This window comes from Pelodiscus sinensis, chromosome 3 (assembly GCF_049634645.1).
Source record: "Pelodiscus sinensis isolate JC-2024 chromosome 3, ASM4963464v1, whole genome shotgun sequence".
Classification (NCBI taxonomy): Eukaryota; Metazoa; Chordata; order Testudines; family Trionychidae; genus Pelodiscus; species Pelodiscus sinensis.
In genome coordinates, this window is record NC_134713.1 from 32,083,357 (window position 1) to 32,104,604 (window position 21,248).

Consider the following 21,248-nt stretch of genomic DNA (forward strand, 5'->3'; position numbering starts at 1 on the left):
GGTCTATAAAATCATGACTGGTATGGAAAAAGTGAATAAGGAAAAATTATTTACTTTTTCCCCACAATGTAAGAACTAATTTCACCAAATGAAATTAATAGGCAGCAGGTTTAAAACAAACAAAAGGAAGTTTTTCTTCACTTAGTCAATCTGTGGAACTCCTTGCCAGAGGATGTGGTAAAGGCTAGGACTTTAATAGGGTTCAAAAAAGAGCTAGATAGATTCGTTGAGGTTAGATCCATCAATGGCTATTAGCCAGGATAAGTAGGAATGGTGTCCCTAGCCTCTGATTCTCTGGAGGTATGTGACAAGGGAGGGATCACGTGAGGATTGCCTGTTGTGTTCCTTCCTTCTGGAACATCTGGTGTTGGCAGACAGGATATTGGGCTAGATGGATGGTTGGTCTGACCCAGTATGGCCATTCTTGTGTTCTTATGTTCTTAAGTGTGCTGTGAGGCTTTTGTATTTTTATGTCAGATTTTGTGAACGAGTAGCTATTAAGTGAGGTGAAACTTGAGGTACACAAGACATATCAGTTAATTGAAAGGGGAATAGTAGTCTGGAAAAGCTTAGAACCCTTAATCTAATTTAGTCTTTGTGTTCTGTAAATTCAGTGGAAAGCAGCTGTATATTTATTACTAGCAAATTTACCCAGTGTTGCAGGCTCTGTAATTTGGGAATTCTATCAAGGTGTATTTTGTTTCTTTATCCCTATAAACTCTTATGATTCACTATGTTCTAACAAAAAAGGGCTATAATCAATTTGGTTTCCAATAACATTCTCCTTCAGTTTTCAAACCTTAAGTATTGATTTAGCTGTGCCAGAACAGACCACTACTCCAATTTTTTCCATTTTATGACTTTTCTGTAAGGTTTGCTGAGAAGCAATTCTATTCCAGGTTCATCCTATTTTTCTTGCTCATCTTGATTCAGTCTCTTTCAGGATTTGCTCAGTTATGTGAATTTTGAGGACAGTACTTGCTTTGATGATTCGGTCCCATTTCTATTTGGTTTAATGAGAAGCAATCCTGTTCCAAGCACATTTTGTTTTCGTGGAACAATCAACCCCTTGTCTTGTTTTAAATTGTAAGAGGAAGCTGTATCCAATATTTGGTGGTCCTAGTTCTTACCATTTAGGAGAAGATCTTGAACAAACAGACAGATTTCCTCTGCACTCTAAACATCTAAATAGTATTACAATGAGAAGTAGTGAAAGCCTTACATTTGCCCTTTTTCCATACACACACACACACAATTATTCACAGCAGGAATGTGAAGTGTTATTAATTTTAATGAAGAAACCATGCAGTACTTTAAAGTGGAGTTGTGCTAAATGAGCCACTTGAAAATCATCTTCCTCGGCAATTCTTAATGAATAAAGGATAAATATGCATGTTACAAAAGCTGACAAATTGTCAACAGACAAAAATTTAAGAGAAAAAGTTTTGATTCACCGCCTTCATCTGACTTTGACCCCTTTTTTTCTTGGCTCTACCATGTAAACAGAATATTCAGATGGCTCATAGCAAACAGGTGTAGAAGGAGGTATGATCCATACTTTATCATCACAAATCACACAAAGTGAGCTGAAGAAGAGAAACCTATTATCTGACCAATGAATCACTATAGAATGGGTCCTGGTATCATTTATCTGTTCTGTTCCCCATAAGTTATCTGTTATGTCATTTATCACTGAAGTAGTTTTAATCACTAGTGATGTTCCCATCCAGTGGCTGCAATCAATGGCCACATTCCAACATCCCTAGTCAAAAGTGGAACTTGGTTCACCATGTGTCCGAGCTAGAAAAGTGAGCCAAGAAGACTCAAGTGTGGCCCCCCTTCACACCCTTCAATATGGGAAATCATTATCCCATATTGATATAGGCAGTGTCAACAGACTTCAATATCCGCTATTTCAAAGCATGGGAGATTTCCTGCTATCCAGGGTCTAGAATACTTTCTGTAATAAATACTGAAAATGTTTTGGCCCTGTTTACACTAACAGCCAAAATATTTTCAATGCTAAGACGACCAGTGCCTGACACCTGGTTATTTTACTAGCACAGCCAGGGTACTCCTGTATATTATGGGAGCTTTGGCTTAAAGCAGGCTACCCATGCTCAGTATGTCCACAGCTCTTCTAAGCAAATCCATGCTGATATATAGGTGCCATATATACTTAGCTTGTCTGAGCTAAATGTTGCTTTTTGCTTTAGGGTAACAACTCTGAAGCCAGCAAGGGGGATAATCTGGACCTGGTGAACACTTGCTGTGTCAGCTGACTTGTTTCAAGTGTCACTTCCCAGAAGTGTCTCTGCCCTGACCTGTAAGCATCATTAAAAGGGATTAGCCTTGGTTTTTTGCTACATGTGCTTTCCTCAGATAAGGTGGTGAAGGGACTCAAAAGGGCATTCTGATCCTACTGCTGAGTGAATGGCAGCTGGCTGTGTCCTCTTGGGAATCCCAGCCAAACATGCCAGAGCACACTACATTCCCCCCTCCTCCTATCAGTAAACCTCTAGAGTAGGAACTCCCCAGGGGATGGCATAGCAGCTAACTATTCCAGCTATATACCAGCTAAGGTGCTTCATGAGCTTTCAGTCCTCTTTGCTCTCAGGATCTGGCATGAGAGGCCTAGAACAGGAGAGACAATCTGGATAAACATCTCCTGAATCAGTTTGGTCTACAACTGTTTCCACTAAAAATCCTACATGCTCTTCTTCTCAAAAGGTAACCCAGTTTTATTCTAAATACTGCAACATATTGTATGCATTGTCCCACAAGAATGAATCATTCATTCAATGAGACAAATTAAAGGAAATATTACTAAACACAATAGGCCAGATCCTCAGTTTATGTAAATCGTCATAGTTTAATTGATGTCAATCTGGGGAATTATTTGCTGCATACCAGAGTCACATATTTTGGCTGGATTTAAAAAAAAACCTAATTAATTTTATGACAAACAATATAATTTTAAGATATGGTCAATCAAATATCATGCTTCCAGGCAAAAACTAGTCTTTAGAGGATCATGAAGAAATCCTTTCATTATTACCTCAGGTGGAAGTTTCACACAACTATCTCTCAGTAGATGCATTATGCTGATGTAAGAAGCTCAGGTTCCACCTTTGTCAGATGCCTCTGGTGTTGATTGCTGTCAGAAAGGACATCTGAATTGACAAGCTATTGGCTAATGGGCCTGATTCAAAATGTCAAGTTGCACGACCAATGTTTGTTTTATATTATGGTATTTCCTAGATATCTTTAACTTGGTATCTATGCACCAAATGATTATGGGAAAGAACCAAACATAAGAATGATGTGTACACAGTCATTGTGGAATTAGGAAACTGTACATGAAACCACAGGTCTTTTCCTCCTAGCATGGGTTCCCAAACTGGGGGGGCGTGAAGAACTCCCGGGGGGGGCGGTGAGGCGACCCAGCCACACCCCCCCCCCCATCAATCCTACCCCAAGTTTTGCTGCTATTTTTTGAGAGGGGGGGGCATGAGGGTTTCTCAAAAATCAAAAAGGGGGCGTGATGCCGAAAAGTTTGGGAACCACTGTCCTAATGCATGAGATCCCTGTGGAAAGACAGGAGCAATCTGTACCATCATGCAGAAAAGTACTGCTTAGAACAGGGGTGTGCAATAATTTTTGAGCAGGGGCCACTTCAAAAATTTTGTCTGAGGCAGGGCCTCAGATAAAAGGGGCGGAGCCTGGAATGGAAGGTGCGAGCCCTTTAAATAGAAGCAGTTGAAAGGGCTCATGTGCCTTTGGCTCCCAGGCAATGGGCTAGCATGGGGCCAAAGCTGCAAGCTCTTTCAATTGCAAGGTCTTGTGCCTGCTGGGTGGCTGAAAGGCAATGCAGCCACCTGGGAGGCACGAGCCCTTTAAACAGAAACAGTTAAAAGGGCTTGCAGCTCCGGCGCTGCTAGCACATTGCCAGGGAACTGGGACTTGCGAGCCCTTTCAACTGCTTCTATTTAAAGGGTGTTTGCCTTCCCTGTTGCTTGGCAGGCAATGGGGAAGGCACGAGCCCTTTAAATAGAAGCAGTTGAAAAGCCTCGCGCAGCCCCAGCTCCCAGGCAACGCGCTGGGGGCGGGGCTTAGAACAGCCACGTGGGCCGGATCCGGCCTGCTGCGTGGCTTTTGCCCACTCCTGGTCTGGAAGATAGCCTCAGCTCACATGCTGGACTAAACAGTCCTTGAACACTTTCAGGGTTTGGTCTCTGGTACTCTATTAACTAGAGGGAGTTATTTTTGCTGGAATGTGATGAATGCAAATGGTTTGTTGGGGCTGTATTTCCCAAATGGGTTATCCTATTATGACTTTGTTACGCTCATCAGAAAGTGGCCTTGATCACTCTCATATGCGTTGGTTATAGGAAGACTGGGGGTCATAATAAAAACATTATGTCAGAAGTTTGAACCCCCAGTCCTAGGGGTCCTTAATAATTTATTTCAAACAGCTGTGTCTGAAGTGAAACAGACATGTACTCAGCCCATAAATATAACATGATATATAAACACTACTAATTTGCTTTTTGTGACTTCACATCTTATGTAAACAAAACAGACTATTTAGCAAAAGTAAGCAGCAAAATGAAGCCTCTGCATTCTACTCAGAAATAGGAGTTCATTGTCTCAAACCCAGAAAACACATATATTAATTATCCTGCGCTCATTAAAAGAACTGTTTGGATTTGATGTTCTTCTACAGTGTCCCTACCCCTACGGGAGTTTGTTTGTTCAATCCTCACAGAAGCACTCTCTGACTGGTAACAAACTAGAGTGTAATTCAAGGGCGTCAACATACTTGCTTTACTTCACTTTTTCCCTTTGATTGAATATCCCTGTGGGATAACCATTTCATTTATCCATGAGATAAATCACATGGAGAGAGGTTATTTCTTTCTATAAATAACCAATGTAAAGAGAGATTCCTCTGCATCAAAGATTCTCAAACTATGATTAGGGGACCATCTCTGGAGTCCATTCTAGCAGACCACAGAACTGTCAAAGGAGTGATTCAGAAGCGGCATGAGGAAGTTGGGGATGATGGAAGTTGGGAGGGAATGCAAACCACACACTGTCTCGCTGGAGTGAAAAATAAGAAATGTAACTACAGGATTGGACTGGATCAGGAAGTCATCTGCAAGTCTCCACTGGTGATGATACACTTTGGAATCAATGACACATCTTCACTTGGAATTATGCAGATGATAGAAGACTTCAGGGTCTAGGAAGGGAGCAAAAGAAGAGGAAAGTCCAAATGATCTTCTTGGAGAGCCTTTCCATGAGCAAGAGAAGTTAGAAAATATTAAAAATGAATTGAGCCCATTCAAACAAAATGCATTTTAATACACCCTCATTCAAAAAGTTATACATCTAGGAACAAGGATTTAGAGAGTCACAATGGACAAGCAACCCAACATGAGCTTTTAGTGTGATACTGTGGCAAAAAGGGCTAATGTGATTTTTGGATGTGTAAATGGTAGAATAAGGAAGCCAGAGTAGAAAAGTGATTTTTATCTCTCTGTATGGCATTGATGAGACCAGTATTGGAACCCTGTGTCCAATTATGCGGTCCTCATTTTAATAAGGATATTGAAAAAATATAGGGCTCAGACAAGACCCATAAAAACGATTTTAGGGGTGGAGAAAATGCCTTCTAGAAAGAGACATCAAGAGCTCAATCTGTTTAGCTTATCAAATAGAAGGTTGTGGGGTGACTTGATCACCATTTACAAATACCTGCACAGGAAGAAAATGCTGGGTACTAAAGTACTATTTAATACAATGGGAAAAAAGCATAACAAGAACTAATGACTGGAAGCTGGAGCCAAACAAATTCAAATTTCAAATAGAAATCAGCACTTTTTTTAAAACTGAGAGCATTTAACCATTGAAACAAACTAGCAAGGAAGTGGGAGATTCTCCATCTCTGATCTCTTCATATCAAGACTGTATGTCTTTATGGAAAAAGATGGTACAAGATGAGGCCCATAAAGAAGTGTAAAACTGAGCCAAAAAGTTTACTTCCCCAGTAACAGGTTGAGCTCTTTAGATAGTGAAGTACTTAATAGCTTAGATCATGTGGACAGATGAGCCCTTTCGGCATTTCTATAATATGAAATAAATAAATATCCTCCAGGTGATGACCAGCTCATAGCACTGGGAGAATACTAGGGAAAGAACAGCCATGTTTTTCAATTTCAATGTTAACAACTCTCATGATTTTACCAAAATTCTTGTAATATTTGGTGTTTTTCTTTGTTATCCAGGAACAGGCACGGTAAGAGATACAATCCCTGGCAAATGACATCAGACACAAAAGTTCATTAAACAAACCTCATCTGTTTCTCTTTGGGAGAGAATCCACAGGCAGCTCACCTATTATTGCTGATGTTTCATTCACACTTCTTCTCTCAGAGGCAGGAAAAGCATTTAAGCATATGCTTAACTTTACATGCAGGAGTGGTTTCATTGAAACCAATGGGACTATTCATATGCTAAACTTAAGCATGTGCTTAAAGACTTTTCTGAATCACATCCAGAATTACCTCTTGAGTCCTTTCTAGATGGCAGAAGATGAAGATGTTACTCACTTTGGCTGTGTCTACACTGACATGAATTTCCGGAAATGCTTAAAACAGAATAGTTTTCGTTATAAGTATTTCCGGGAAAGGAGCGTCTACATTGGCAGGCTGCTTTTCCAGTAAAGCCCTTTTTCCGGAAAAGCGTCCGTGGCCAATGTAGATGCACTTTTCCGGAAAAGAGCCCTGAGCGTCATTTTCACGATCGGGGCTTTTTTCTGGAAAAGACTACTGGGCTGTCTACACTGGCCCTTTTCCGGAACAGTGTTCCGGAATAAGGACTTATGCCCTAGCAGGAGCAGAATAGTTTTTCCGGAATAGCGGCTGATTTTGTACAGTAGAGCATCGTTGCTTTTCCGGAAATTCAAGGGCCAGTGTAGACAGCTCGCAGCTTATTCCGGAAAAGCTGCTGATTTTCTGGAATAAGTGGCCCAGTGTAGACACAGCCCTTGTGTATTAACAATGGTTCTTTAGATGTGACCCCTCCACCATAGGCGTGCTTGTGTCCCAATGCTGCTGATTGGAGAACTTCAGGAATGATGTCCATTAGGTCTGCACATGTGTTGTCCCTATTCATGCCCTGCCACAAGCCTACCCAGCATATGTGGGTTTCCTTTTGGTTCCTTCTCTACCACTGAGCCATATACAAGAACTCCAAAATAGAGGTGAGGAGGGTGACTTATGGAGCTCCCATAGGGACACACATCTCAAAGACCCATCATCGTTATTGAACAAATTCTTTGATTATGTCCTTATGGATGCTCTATTTTAGATGGCTACTGAGCAGCTTATGTGCCAATTCCATGGGTGCTGAGGGGCTCACTCAACCACAGAAAAAAAAATAGTGGTGTGGTGGAGTGGCGAGGAAGGTAAAATGGATGGATGATCTCTAAGATCAGTCTGATGTTATGCATTCCCAGAATGTTGCCAATCGGTGGCCAATTTGTTGTAAAGTGTTGATTGGCTATATCAGTTGGGAGTAGTCTAGTGACTCTTCTTCCTACCTGTCAAAACTGGTGTTTGGACACAGAGGGCTGGGATAAATAAGATTGTGATCCTGATCCCCTTAGGAAATTTTCCTTTCTTTCTTGTTCATAGTGGTGTTGAGGCTGGCTTTGAGATTTGTGTGGTCTATGTTGGAATCGGGGACTAAACTGTCTTTTTTTTTGTCTTTCAAGATTTGAAGGGAGGCATCAGTCTCCTCTGCAAAGAGGTGTGTGCCCTCGAAAGGGAAGTTCTCGATAGAAGACTATACTTCCTTCAGGAAGCCTGACAGATGATGCCTAGATGCCCACTGTACCACACTAGCTGCTCTGTCAGTCACATCAAGGGGGGCAGATTGAATCAATGTCTTTTCCACTAACTGGCCCTCCTGAATAATACCCTTAAGTTGGTCACAATATAACTCCTTTATCTGCACAATAAAGTCATTCACTTTTGAATAGTTTATATAATTGTATTTTGCTGAGAGGGCCTGGTACTTGGTGATACAGATTTAAAGCATGTCTGAAAAATAAGCCTTCCTACCAGTAAGGTCTAGGAGCTGGCGCATGGCTCAGGTAGGCAGGGATGTAGCACGTGGCTCAGCTGGGCTGTGGGGGGGGGGGGAGAGCCAGGAAACCCATGGAAGGTGCACAGCAGGGAGGGTCCCGCAGCAGGGGCCCTAAAATGACCTCTCCTGATCTAGAAAACTCCCTTATCCAGGACCAGTCAGGTCCCAAGGGTACCAGACCAGCGAAAGCGTGCAACTGACTCAAAGTCATACAAAACAGGTTTTGCCTGTGCACACACTAACACCTGCAGTCACAACTTTTAATGCGCCAAAGGTGCATGCATGTGTGTGTGCAAACAGAAGCAGAGACCAAGGTCTGAAAATGAGGTTTTGAACTTGTTTTTCCAATAGCCTACTGCAAATGTCTCTCACTAATATGTAGCAGGTGTCTGCCAGGCAGTAACATGGAGGCTCCATAAAGAAATGTCTTCCTCAACAGAGATCACCAAGTAAATCAAGAAACAGCATTAACAGGTTTCAAAATGAGTCTCTTTGATCAGGAGATGGTAGCCACAGTCTCCAAGTGGGGTGTGCAGGGCACAGAGAAATGGTCAGGGAAGCCATAGTCATAAAAACATGGACAACGAGAATCCTCTAACAGGAAAACTTTTGATCAAGAATAAGTTACTTAATCTAATTAAGAAATTACCTTTTTCTCCTGAAGGTCCAACTCTCCCTGGCCTCCCTGGAACACCTTTCTCCCCCTTTTCTCCAGCTTCCCCTGTTAACAGAAAAGGAAATAAGACAAAAGAATAAAACATAGTGATCCATTACTTCCTGTACGAAATTCAGACTGAGGTTTCATCAGTCAAAAAGGATGCAAAAATGTCATTTTATTTTGCTATTGGAAGAAAGCTGCATGTACATTAAGGAAAAGGCAAGATTTTGACCGTGCGCTAGCCTTCATTTGTTGCATAAAGAACCAGTCACATGGATACCTATAGTAAGGGCAGAGACTACATAACTGACTCTTAAGGCTATGTCTACTCAACTTCATTAGCACTTACGGTGAAGATGTTCTAAACTAACAGGAGAGGCTCACCCATCAGCTTAATAACTCTTCTACCTCTGTAAAACATGGTGACTATGTCAGCAGAAATTCTTCCCTTGACATAGCACTGTATACCCCAGGGCTTAGGTCTTACATCACTCAGGGCCTCAGTTATTTAAGCACTTAAGAAATGTACGTTTCATTGAATTTGTAGTGTAGATGTAGCCTAAGTAAAAGGCCTGATTCTGCAGCCCTTATCTGTAGCCAGTAAGAAGATTCACATGAGCAGACACTGTAGATTTAATCCATCCAGTTGTACATCACCACCATCAATCTTATATCATCCACTGCCTAACTGTACTATATTTCAATTCATCAAAGTATACAATCACATACTTAAATCCATCCCTCTTCAGCAAAGCACATAAGCACATGCTTAACTTGATTCACATATTGAATCTCATTAAGCATGCTTAAGTATTTTGCTAAGTAAAGATAGATGGAGGCTTATAGGAAGAAATCCCTTCATCTTCATTCCTGGTAATTTACTGCATCTCTTAATTTCTTTAGTTTGAACCCCCATGTATTATATTCATGATCAAGTCACGCAAGGCATAAAATATAGACACAATATTTAAATAGCAGCCTTCATAAATGCAAGGTGTCTTGTTTTCATTAATTGGGTATTTGTGGATGAGTCTTTTGCTCTGTATCCTGGCTACTTATTTTTATTACTTAAAATACAATTTAAATATCTACTAATGTAGTATGTACTAATTAAATGATTAAGACTCTCAATAAGCAATCTAACAAAGCCCCAGCTAAGAAAACAAAAGAGTCAGTGAAAGAAAAAAAATCACAAACATAAAAGAAAACAATGGCAATGACTGTAGTGAGATGCATTGACATTTTGAAACTAAAGGTCAATGCTGATGCCACCATGCCCTGTGGACTCAAGAATGTGAATACTGATAAGTTTTCTAATAATTCTGTACCTTGCATGTAAAGCAGGATAGTCAACATGAAGTTTATGGTCTCTGGGTAGTCATCACGTTCTCTAACATAAAGCAAAGCCACCATAAGGAAGGGAAAGGAGCGCAGAAGAAAGATTGCTGAGAGCAAATGGAGTCTCACATATTTGAAAGTAGCAATATCCACGGCCCTTGGCTCCTGTTCGAGGGCTGCTTTCAAAAGTCCAAAGCTACATATGCCTCATGAGACTAGCAGCTCCAACTAATGTCTTCAGGCTCCTGAACATCTACCAATGCAGCCTTCAATTGGTCAAAGTTAAGGGGAGGGCCCTGGTGTCCATGAGAAAATAGCACTGACAACTCCTAGCAAATGGTATCATTAGTGTGACTTTTGCTAGTCTTTGGCATATTAAGCAATTTCTGCATTTTTATCATTGGGTGGCTCCAACGGGATCCATATTACTAAATTCGTCCCACCCCCAAGAGAGGACTATAGGCTCCTCACTTACCAACATAAATCTTAGCAGTATTTTTACTTTAGCTTTTTTCTTTGGAGAACTAGAGTAGGACGTTACAGCCTATTGTTTCATGAGTCACTCCAGAGTGAAAGCTATGATTCAGGGGTCACAAAGGCTGCGTCTACATTGCACCATAACTCAAAATGAGATACACAATTTGCATAGCTCAAATTGTGTATCTTATTGCGATGCTATTTTGAAATAGCTTATTTCGTCATTTGGCACTGTCTACACAGCACCAAATTAATAAAGCACTATTCCGAAACGTCCCTTACTATTCATAGAGGGTATATCTACACTACAGCGCTAATTCGAACTAGCGCATCTAGAACTAAAAACTAGTTTGAATTAGCGTTTTGCTAATTCGAACTAGCGCGTCCACACTGATTGGACACAGAGGTGCATTTAAGGGCGGCTGAAACCGGTTCCAGCAGGGCATCAGGTCAGTAGTTGCTTTGTGTGGCTGCTGTCTGAGGCTCGTGCTTAAAGGGACCCCCCCTGGACAGCCAGTTCTCAGTTTTTCCGCTTGCTTGCCTACCTCGCCGAGGGACAGCAAAGCGTTTTTCTCTGCGCCCGTCTGTGTCGGAGCTTCCCTTCGGGGATGCCGCCGCAGGTGGCAACATGGAGCCAGAGCTCGCCCTGCACTTTCTAGTGCAGTTTATGGACTTGCTGCTGCAAGCCTGCCAGCAATGGCTGGAGGCTGCCTGGTTCCACCTGGTGCACGTCAGCCCCCTGCCTCTCCACTTGGCCATCCTGGGGGCCATGGAGCAGCTGCAGTGGTGCCCGGGCACCGGCGTGCTCCGCCGCATCTGGCGTCTGGACACTAAAAGCGACTGGTGGGACCGCATCATCCTGGAGTGCTGGGGAGACCAACAGTGGACCCAGAACTTCAGGATGAAGAGGGACACCTTCCTGGAGCTCTGCGAGTGGCTCGCCCCTGCTCTGCACAGAAGGGACACTCGCATGAGGCCCGCCATCCCCCTCCACAAGCGTGTGGCCATCGCCCTCTGGAAGCTCTCCACGCCGGACAGCTACCGATCCGTTGGGAACCAGTTCGGCGTGGGGAGATCCACCGTCGGAGCGGTGCTCATGCAGGTACGGCACTCACCGGCCACTGGGCCGGAGGCGAGGGGGGCTGCAAGGAGGGGATGGGCCGCCCCAGGGAAAACGGGGGGTCGGGGGTGGGGAGGAGGCAAAAGTGCCCCGCACCGGAGGGGCCGGTCTCTCCCGGCCGTACTACATGCTGCCCGGGGGGGTTGCTCCTGGGAGTGGGGCGTGGGGCACTGCCAGGGCATGAACACTCCCAGCCACCCGGGCGCCCCACTGATTCGCGCTTTGCTGTCTCTCTCCGCAGGTGGTCGAGGCCATCAACCGGGTGCTGCTCCGCAGGGTGGTCCGCCTCGCTGACCCGGACGCCGTCATCCGGGGGTTTGGCGCCCTCGGCTTCCCCAACTGTGGGGGGAGCCATCGACGGGATGCACATCCCCATCCATGCTCCGGAACACCAGGCCTCCCAGTAAGTGAACCACAAGGGGTACTTCTCCGTCCTCCTGCAGGCCATGTGTGACCACCAGGGACAGTTCACGGACATTAATGTGGGCTGGTCTGGCAAGGCACACGACGCCAGGGTGTACTGGAACTCTTCCGTGTGCCAGAGGCTGCATGCCGGGACCTTCTTCCCCGACTGCCACATGAGGGTCGGAGACGTGGACATGCCCGTCTGCCTAGTGGAGGATGCGGCCTACCCCCTATAGCCCTGGCTCATGAAGCCCTACACGGGGCACCTCAACCCCTCCCGCCAGGCCTTCAATGCGAGGCTGACCAGTGCCCGCATCATCATTGAGGGGGCCTTCGGGCAACTGAAAGCCCGATTTAGGTGCCTCCTCACCCGCCTCGACCTCGCCGAGCACAACATCCCTCCCGTGGTGGCAGAATGTTCTGTGCTGCACAATTTGTGCGAGAGGAAGGGGGAGGCTTTCCTGCCAGCCTGGATGGCTGAGGCTGACCGCATGGCTGGCCAGTACGCTCAGCCCCGCACCGCCACCGTCCGGGAAGCCCAGCGGGGGGCCGTCCGGATCCAGGAAGCCCTGCGGGAGAGCTTCCAGGTGGAGGAAGAGGACTGAAATCTCCCTGCATGCCCCACTGGGGCCTTCTTCCACCCTCCCCCCTTTCCCCTCCCTAACCCCCCTTTCTAATGTCAAATAAAGACACCTGTTTTGGCAAAAAAAACCTCTCTTTATTTTACATAACTGGGGTGGGGGGAGGGAGGAGTGGGAGAGGGGAGGGGGAAACCTGGGAGGAGGGAGCTGGAAGGGGAGGAAGGGAAGGGAAAGATCAGACTTGGGGGTACGGCTGGCTCTCCTGTCTCGCAACACTGCGGGTGTGGGGACCTCGGGGGGAGCGGGTGTGGAGGGTGGGGCAGGAGGGACGGGGGGTGCGGAGGAAGCGGTAGAGGAAGCAGGGGCAGCAGGGGTGGGAGGAGGAGTGAGAGCTGCGACAGCCGCAGGAGCCGGAACAGGAGGAGGCAAGAACCGGTCCACCAGGGTCTGGAGGTGGCCTCTGAGGCCTGGCCCTGCTCCTCCAGCGCATCCACACTCCCCTGGCGCAGCCGAAGGTCCTCCCGGACCCAGTGCTCCTGGTTGCGGAGCAGCTGCTCCATGAACCGGAGGTGCCGCCGCTGGTAGTCCTCCTGGTTTCTGGCACGCTGGCTGGCCCAGGTGGTTGTTGCAGGTGGGGTGGTGCGCCCTGCAGTCCCAGGTGCTGCGGCTGTGGTGAAACAAGAGCAGCGGTCAGTTCTCCCTGGGGACAAGGTGGGTGAAACCCAGCCCCCCTCTGCAAGGCCAAGGCCCCTGCATGACACCCAGCTGCTGCTCCATGGTGGGCAAGGCCCAGGCGCACGGTCCCTGGGCTCCCTCTCCCCCCCTCCCATACACTTAAGGGGAGCATGATGGTACTCACAGGTGGAGGCTTCCCTGGCCTCGGACGACACAGGAGATGTTGTCTGTGGGGTTCCTCAGGGGTCCTGGGTCCTGGGCAGGCTCCTGGCTCGCGACATACTCCGGCTCCTCCTCCTCGGTGTCCAGGACCGGTCCCTCCACCCAGGGGGCATGGACGGCGTGAGCCCCCAGGATGTGGTCCAGGGCCTGAAAGTGGGGGAAGGCCTCCGGGTCGGCCCCTGGCAGGCAGGCCCAGGAGTAGGATTGCCGCTGGTCCTTTATTTTGCAATGGACTTGCTCCCGGGTCCGCTGGTGGCCTCTGACGGCCGCGTTCCTGTGGCTAGTGTGGAGATCGTGGACATTGGAGGCTTCCACTCAAACCTCGATGAGGTCCACGATCTCCGCACTAGACCAAGCGGGTGCCCGCCTCTTGCGGCCCCAGGCAGGTTTCTGGGAGCCGCCAGGCTCGTCCCGGGAAGAGGGGGAAGGCTGGGTGGCATCGGGTGGCTGGCTCATGGCGTGCCAGGTGCAGGGTCTGCTGGCTGGGTGCTGGCAGGCTTGCAACTGGCACAAACTGTGTAGCCAGCCCGTGGCCCTTTAAGGGCTCCGGGGCTGGGAGGGGGGCAGACAAGTTTCCCTGGTGTTGCCCAGAGTGGCCACCAGGGCAAGCTGGGAAGGGTTAGCCTCCACTAGTTCCAATTAAGTGGCTACACAGCCCTTAATTCGAACTAGCTAATTCGAACTAGGCATTAGTCCTCGTAGAATGAGGTTTACCTAGTTCGAATTAAGCGCTCCGCTAGTTCGAATTAAGTTCGAACTAACCAAGTGCTAGTGTAGCTCCTATCAAAGTTAATTCAAACTAACATCTGTTAGTTCGAATTAACTTTGTAGTGTAGACATACCCAGAATGTTTACAAGGACATCTGAATAGTGAGCCCAAAAAAATGGGTTTGCTGTTAAGACACGGGATAGCTGTTTGAACAATATCTAGCACAATAAATCCTGCTTTCAGCTAGGATCTCTCAACTCTATCATAAGTACTAGTAGTAATAATAAACACATAGGCTATTCGGAACCCATGTGCTGGTGATAACTTTCTGTCATTACCAGAGTGTCCTATATGTGGGTAAAAATGAGTGAATGCACAGGAAGAAAGAAATGATCATTATTTATGTATTTCATTTCAACTATTTTTGTGTGCGACATTTCATTGAGAATATTAAGACAGTACCCACTCTGAAAAGTCTCAAAGACAGAAGACAGAACAAATTAGCAAATCCAAAACTTAGAATAGCTCAGAAGTATTTGGGGATTTTATATACATCATTTTTCTGCACAATAATAATAAATTAACTTCTTATGGACCGAGCAGAAGTAATAGTGTTTTAAGAAAGGCTTGAATGAGCAATGTAGTTGGTCTTAATCCTCCATCATGCTTTTCTAATTATTAATCTTATATTTGTAAATTTCTAAAGCATGCATCAGTGCCATGTGGACTCTCAGAACCTACATCGCAAGATAAATGATCTTGTCTATTTCATTAGGTTTATAGGTTTAAAAAACCCTAAGATGTTAGTACAGTAAAACTCCAATTGTCCAGTATCCAATGGTCCAGCACTCCTGATAGTCCAGCACCAACTGGAACCCAGAAGTGCTCTGGCCAGCCCCGGCTTCCCCAGGTCAGCTGCTGCTGAAACTGAGCAGCAGCTGACTTGGGGAAGCCAGGGGCAGAGCAGCTGGGGTGCTGCCGGGTTGGTCCCACAGCGCCACCCTCTCCCATGCGGCGCAGTTCCCTGCCGACTCCCCCTCCCGACCCCTCATAGCCCCCCTTCCGGTACTCCAGCATATCTGATAATCTGGCACTCCCTGGATCCTAAAGGTGCCAGATTATCAGAAGTTTACTGTACACGAGTAGTTCTGTGACCTTTTTTTTTTTTTAAGTCTTATTCCCTTCTTTTTCCAGTCTTATTTTGATTCCCATTTTTTTCCTCTCTCTATTTTCCATTTCAGTGGCCTTCCATTTTCTCTCCCTTGTTCCTTTCTTTGCATTCTCTCTTTTTTTTCTAGGTTTCCTTTCACAAACACTTCTCTGTGCCTCTCCATCTCTCTCATAACCTTCTCTTTGATCATCTCACTTCACCTCTCTGGCATGCTATTTCTGTTCATTCCTAAGTCTCCCATGTTATCTTTTTTCTATCCCTCCTACAAATCTTTCCCTTCCCAGGATATTCCAATTCCCACACTTCCCAAGGTCCTTTGTTCCCTCCACGTATAAGCTCTCAGTACATAACAGGAGATCTTTTGGGACATCCTTCTAAAGCAGTCAGAGACCATCTGGCTGTATTGGGCTCCATTAAGAGATGGTTGCTCCACTGTGGCCACAGACATTAGTGGCAGCTCAATAGAGGAGGAGCAATGGCACATTTAATGTTGCTTGTGAGCAGCATTCATCTATGCATCGGAGCTGAGCTTTGGGCATCTGGCCATGCATATACTCAGCTTAGAGGAAACTTTGGTCATTCCTGTCATGGGTTGGATTTGAGCCAACAGATGATAGACGCTGTATATCACTACCAATCCTCTCAGACAGTCAGTCTCCAGACAGGTTAGTGTGGGCATTGGTGGCTTTTTAGAGATTTTACATTAAGTTTAGCAGGTCATTGTGTGCTTCATTGAAATTGTACATCAATCACCATGTCAATGACTATTTCTAATTAGGTGGAGTGAAAGCAGTAAAAGCATTCTCTGTTTTCAAGCTTCCTCCTTTTTTATGGCTTTATTCCTGTGTTATTAAAAAAAAGAGGCCAGAATTATTGCTGGGAAAGTTCTATTTGGTAATAATATTAAATTTTAGCATTTAGATGGCACTTGCAAAGTGCTTTATAAGCATTAACTAATTAACCTTCCCCAAACTACTGTGAGGTGGTGTATTTGTGTGCATGTTGTTATCCAGATTATCCTAGCAGGGAAATGAAATACAAGAAGCTGAAGTACTGGCCCAATGACACAAAGAAACATCAGAGCCAGGATTAAAGATCCTACTTCCCCATACTGTGCTATGGCCATCTGATCATTCTTCTTTATTACGAGATAATGCATTAATAAATTTGATACTGCTATTAGCTGTGTGACATACATACCAAAGATGGCACAAGAATAGAAAAAGGTAAAGCTCTGTCAAATCATGGATTATCTGAATGTATCAAACTAACACTGCTCTACTTTTCACCTCTCTCTCTCTCTCTCTCTCTCTCATCTTCAGTGTCAACATGGTTAAGACTTTAAAGGACAACCTATGCTGATCTGAGAAGAAAAAGGTCGTTTTCAATCTGAATTCATAAGGTAAAGCACTTCTCAGTTGTACAGTAAAAATAAGTATTTTATTACTGTGTTTAACACTGGTGGCACTCATCTCCAATGAGTGACATCATTTGACATTTGAGGCAGTGGGTCATCAGAGTTAGCCACTGGCAGACCACCAGATGGTTTATTTATCTGAGCATGCGCAGGCCCAGCCGCTTGCTGCTCCCAGTGGCTACAGTTCATCATTTCCATACAATGGATGCTCTGGGAAGCAGTAGCCCAGCCCACATCACTTTCCATGGCTCCCATTGGCCAGGAACAACAAACTGAAGCCCCGGGAGCTGTAAGACTCCAAGCCTGCTGATGCTCTGGTAAACAAACTGTCTGGCAGCCCACCAGCAGCTAATCCTGGTGAACTGTGTGTGGCCCGTGCTCCAAAGGTTCCCCATCCCTGGTATAAACACACTGAAGTCATCAGGAAAATCCATCTGAGTAACCTGGGCTATGCCTCATGAATGGGCTTTACAGAATCAGGCCTGAAGTTTGTATCTATGTTGTTTTAATGAATACAAATCATGTTACAAGCTGTGTTTGGCCATGTTTAGAAAATGTTTACAAATCCTACTAGGGAAAGGGTTATTGTAAGGCACCTTGTAAAGAGGCTAGTCCCTGGTAAAAACTTCCTAAGTCTAGTCATTGATTCACATAAGCCTGTAAGAAAAAAGAATTGTTATTTGGGCAGAGGGACAGACTCAAACATTACCTTTGAGGCCTGGAACAAGAATCTGAACAGAGCAGGAGTCTTCTGCAATATGTTGAGGATATCCAGATCTTAACAGTGACAGGAAGGCAAGGCTAATTAGAGTCACCAGAAAAAACAGATCTCTCTTCATAATGAGTGCTTGCTGGTCACTGACTCCTAAACAAAAGAATGAATAAACAGTCATGGGAATTCCAAAGGCTTCTAATAGTTTCTGAGAACACACAGTGTGGGACCACAAGTGGAGTCTGTTTGTACATATTATAGCCTAAACAGCATGAAAAGAATGGGTACAGGTTGTATGCCTAATGTTGTACAGTACGACAGTGCTTCATTCAGCAGTTCCTCTTAAGACTACACTGGTTAAGATAAAATTCAGAAGGCAAATTATGTAAAAAAAAGGACAGGATTCTGAGTAAAATTCCCCTCACTTAATAAACAAGGGTATGTCTACACTATCCCGCTAGTTCGAACTAGCGGGGTAATGTAGGCATACCGCACTTGCAAATGAAGCCCGGGATTTGAATTTCCTGGGCTTTATTTGCATAAGCGGGGAGCCGCCATTTTTAAAATCCCGCTGGTTCGAACCCCGTGCAGCGCGGCTACACGGAGCACGAACTAGGTAGTTCAAACTAGGCTTCCTAGTTCGATCTACCTAGTTCGTGCCCCGTGTAGCCGCGCTGCGCGGGGTTTTAAAAATGGCAGCTCCCCACTTATGCAAATGAAGCCCGGGAAATTCAAATCCCGGGCTTCATTTGCAAGTGCGGTATGCCTACATTACCCTCCTAGTTCGAACTAGGAGGGTAGTGTAGACATACCCCAAATGAATAAAAAGGCCACTGATAGGTAAGATTTATTTTCTATATCTGTCAATAGAAAAGATGTCCTGTAAAGGTGAGGTTACCATGTATATTGAATGAGAGAAAGTAACAGGGATTTACATGGAAAAATACAAATATCTAAGTTGACATCTCCGGGTAGGAGAATGTAAAAATTTTTACCTTGCAGAGATCGGAGAGCTGCCACTGGTACTTTATAGTATATGACGCAAGAGGGCTTACATAGAAATAAATGTTCAATTGCATCATGCAGTGAAAATATACCAGTAACAAATCCAGAAGGTCCTCGCTATCTGAGCAAGCTGAATAACCATTTTGGAAAGAGACTTAAGACTAGTCTGCACTTGAAATGCTACTGATGCAGCTGTGCCAGTGTAGCGCATCTGGTGAAGACACCTCATGCCATTGAGGCTTCGTCTAGACTATGGGGTTTTTCTGCGATACCGGAAGTATCCTGGAAAAACTCTGCCAAGTCAGGGAACGTGTCTGCTCTTCCACTTTTTTTTTGGGGGGGGCAGAAGAGCAGTTGCACTCTTTCGGAAGCCCTGTCTTCCTCCTTCCACGAGGAAGAAGGGCTCCTCTGAAGGAGGAGGTTTTTCCAAAATTTGCCCAGTGTGGACGGGCCAAATTTCGGAAAAGACTCTTTTGACAAAACTATCGGAAAAAAAAACGCGAATTGTGGAGCACAATTTGCTTACCTTTTTTAGATAAAATATTGCAGTCTAGACGTAGAGAGAACTTTCCCATCGGCAAAATAAAATCTTCTCCTCAAGAGGTGGGAGCTATGAGAATGGGAGAAGCTCTCCCACCAAGATTGTGCTGTCCGCACCCACAGTTAGCTCAGTATAACTTATATAGCTCAAGATAGTGGCTTATTCACACCATTGGGTGACATAAGTAATAGCAACATAAGTTGTACAAGTTGAAGCTCCTGATCTGGCACCCTTGGGACATGACTGCCCCACACCAGGGAATTCCTCAGACTACGGGAGAACAATGAGGGCTCCTTTGCCAGCTCCTAGGCTGCCTGTGAGGCTCTGCTCTAGCAGAAGCAGAAGGGCCAGTATTGATGGAGCAGGGATGGGGAAGGTGCTCTGGGAAAGAGGCAGGACAGCAAGTGCACCCCTGAAGCCAGGGGTAGGCACTGGGAATGCAGCCGGGGAAACAATGGGACCGCACTCCTGTTCCTCTCCTTCCCTCCCTGAGCATGAATGCCTCAAAAATCAGCTATTTTCAACACTCCAGAAGCTGTGGGAGGGTGGGGGAGGAATTGCTGCGCATGGGGCCCCTGACTTTTCCCCATGAATGCTCCAGCCCAGGAGCACCCACAGATGCTGGATCACAGATGTTGACAGGTGAGAGAAGTCTAGATTATAGAGGTTCAACCTGTAGTGTGTACAAGCTTTTAGTTCATTGAAATCACAACCTCTTACAAATCTATCTGTAAAATGGGCTTAATATTGTTATGCTGCAAGAGAGACCTTTTGAAAAAAGAAACCGCCCAGAAATAGAATTTTACTGAATAGGTCACCAAAAGTTGATCTTCAAGAAGTCTGCAAAAAAGCCTCTTTTTGGGAATGAAAATAACTCCTGATTTCTTCCTTTCACTAGCACTCTGTAGTAATACGAGTAGGAGAAAATGAAAACAGGATTAAAGCTTCAAGATATGGAGAAGATGTCAGTCACCCATATAGGTTCATTGTAGCCTCAACACACCTATGTGCAGGTTTATGGCTAGACTTAACAGATATCAGGCTATCATGGAAGTAGCTCAAGGATCTGTAATGGGACATGAAGTCTTCCACTCCACACTATCAATTTAAATCAAGCCTAGTGTGGTTGCAATTGAAACTCCCTGCCATTTGATTGTGGTGTTCAGTAGTTCAATCCAGATACAGATGCAATCCACATTACAAACCCCACCATCAGAACTGGCACATTTTCTGGGAATCTCCACAGCAAGGTATATACTGAATGAACACACAAGCTGAATTACCTTCACAATGTTAATGGCTAAAACGTGACCCTGGCTGTACTTCCACACAAAGGAATAGCGGCACAAAAGAGTCCCCTTATTTCTCCTCATAGGCTATCCCATATCCTGGGAGATGAACAGTCAAGGAGCACTTAAGGAAAACAAAAACCAATGAAGAGAAACTAAATCAGTGATGGGCAGCCGAGGCTAGTGAGTGGGCCACATTAGTGGCCCTCCATCTCAGTGGGCCATGAGATTGTCATAAACAAGACAGTATCCCAAGACAGGGTAGTTTTGCTCACTGCATTTGCACTTCTAGAATTTGTGGGACGTGCAGACTGAATTGTACCAGCACTCTGATTGTTCTCACAGTCCCATCAGCATGCATCTGCTTTATGTGCATGTCACTTCAGTAATACTGGTAGGAAAAAACTGGTAGGATGGAAACCAGCGGAATCTGGCAACTTTGTGTGTGAGCAACATTAAGCAAAATGTCTTGCGGGCCACACACAAAATCCTGATAGATCACATGCAACCTACTGAGACCAGCGCTATAATAATAAATAAAGATATACCATCTCATAGAACTTGAAGGGACCTTGAGAGGTCATCAAGTCCAGTCCCCTGCCCTCATAGCAGGACCAAGTACCATCCTTGACAGATTTGCCCTAGATCCCTAAATAGCCCCCTCAAGGATTGAACTCACAACCCCCAATGCTCAAACCACTGAGCTATCCCTGTTAAACATATCCATAAATGTTTTGATGTGGGAAAAGGGTAATTAGTGATGTCAAAGTCAGC

General features: G+C 45.2%; 1 protein-coding gene and 1 long non-coding RNA gene across 6 annotated transcripts in view; one reads left to right on the forward strand and one right to left on the reverse strand.

Moving 5' to 3' along the window:
• Nucleotides 1-21,248, forward strand: part of LOC142827782 (uncharacterized) — a 71,557-nt gene that overhangs the window by 27,551 nt on the left and 22,758 nt on the right. For 2 of the 4 annotated variants that reach the window (XR_012902538.1, XR_012902539.1), the window contains exons 2-3: nucleotides 2,217-2,326; nucleotides 16,833-16,912. This is a non-coding gene — a long non-coding RNA (uncharacterized LOC142827782). The remainder of the gene's footprint in view (nucleotides 1-2,216; nucleotides 2,327-16,832; nucleotides 16,913-21,248) is intronic. The other 2 variants (XR_012902536.1, XR_012902537.1) reach the window with 1 other exon arrangement.
• Nucleotides 1-21,248, reverse strand: part of COLEC11 (collectin subfamily member 11) — a 45,375-nt gene that overhangs the window by 12,692 nt on the left and 11,435 nt on the right. For both annotated transcript variants that reach the window (XM_006112058.4, XM_006112057.4), the window contains exons 2-3: nucleotides 17,637-17,792; nucleotides 8,804-8,875 (exon numbers count right to left, since the gene is read on the reverse strand). In XM_006112058.4, the coding sequence (XP_006112120.1) occupies nucleotides 8,804-8,875; nucleotides 17,637-17,766 (202 nt within the window). In that variant the 5' untranslated portion in view covers nucleotides 17,767-17,792. The remainder of the gene's footprint in view (nucleotides 1-8,803; nucleotides 8,876-17,636; nucleotides 17,793-21,248) is intronic.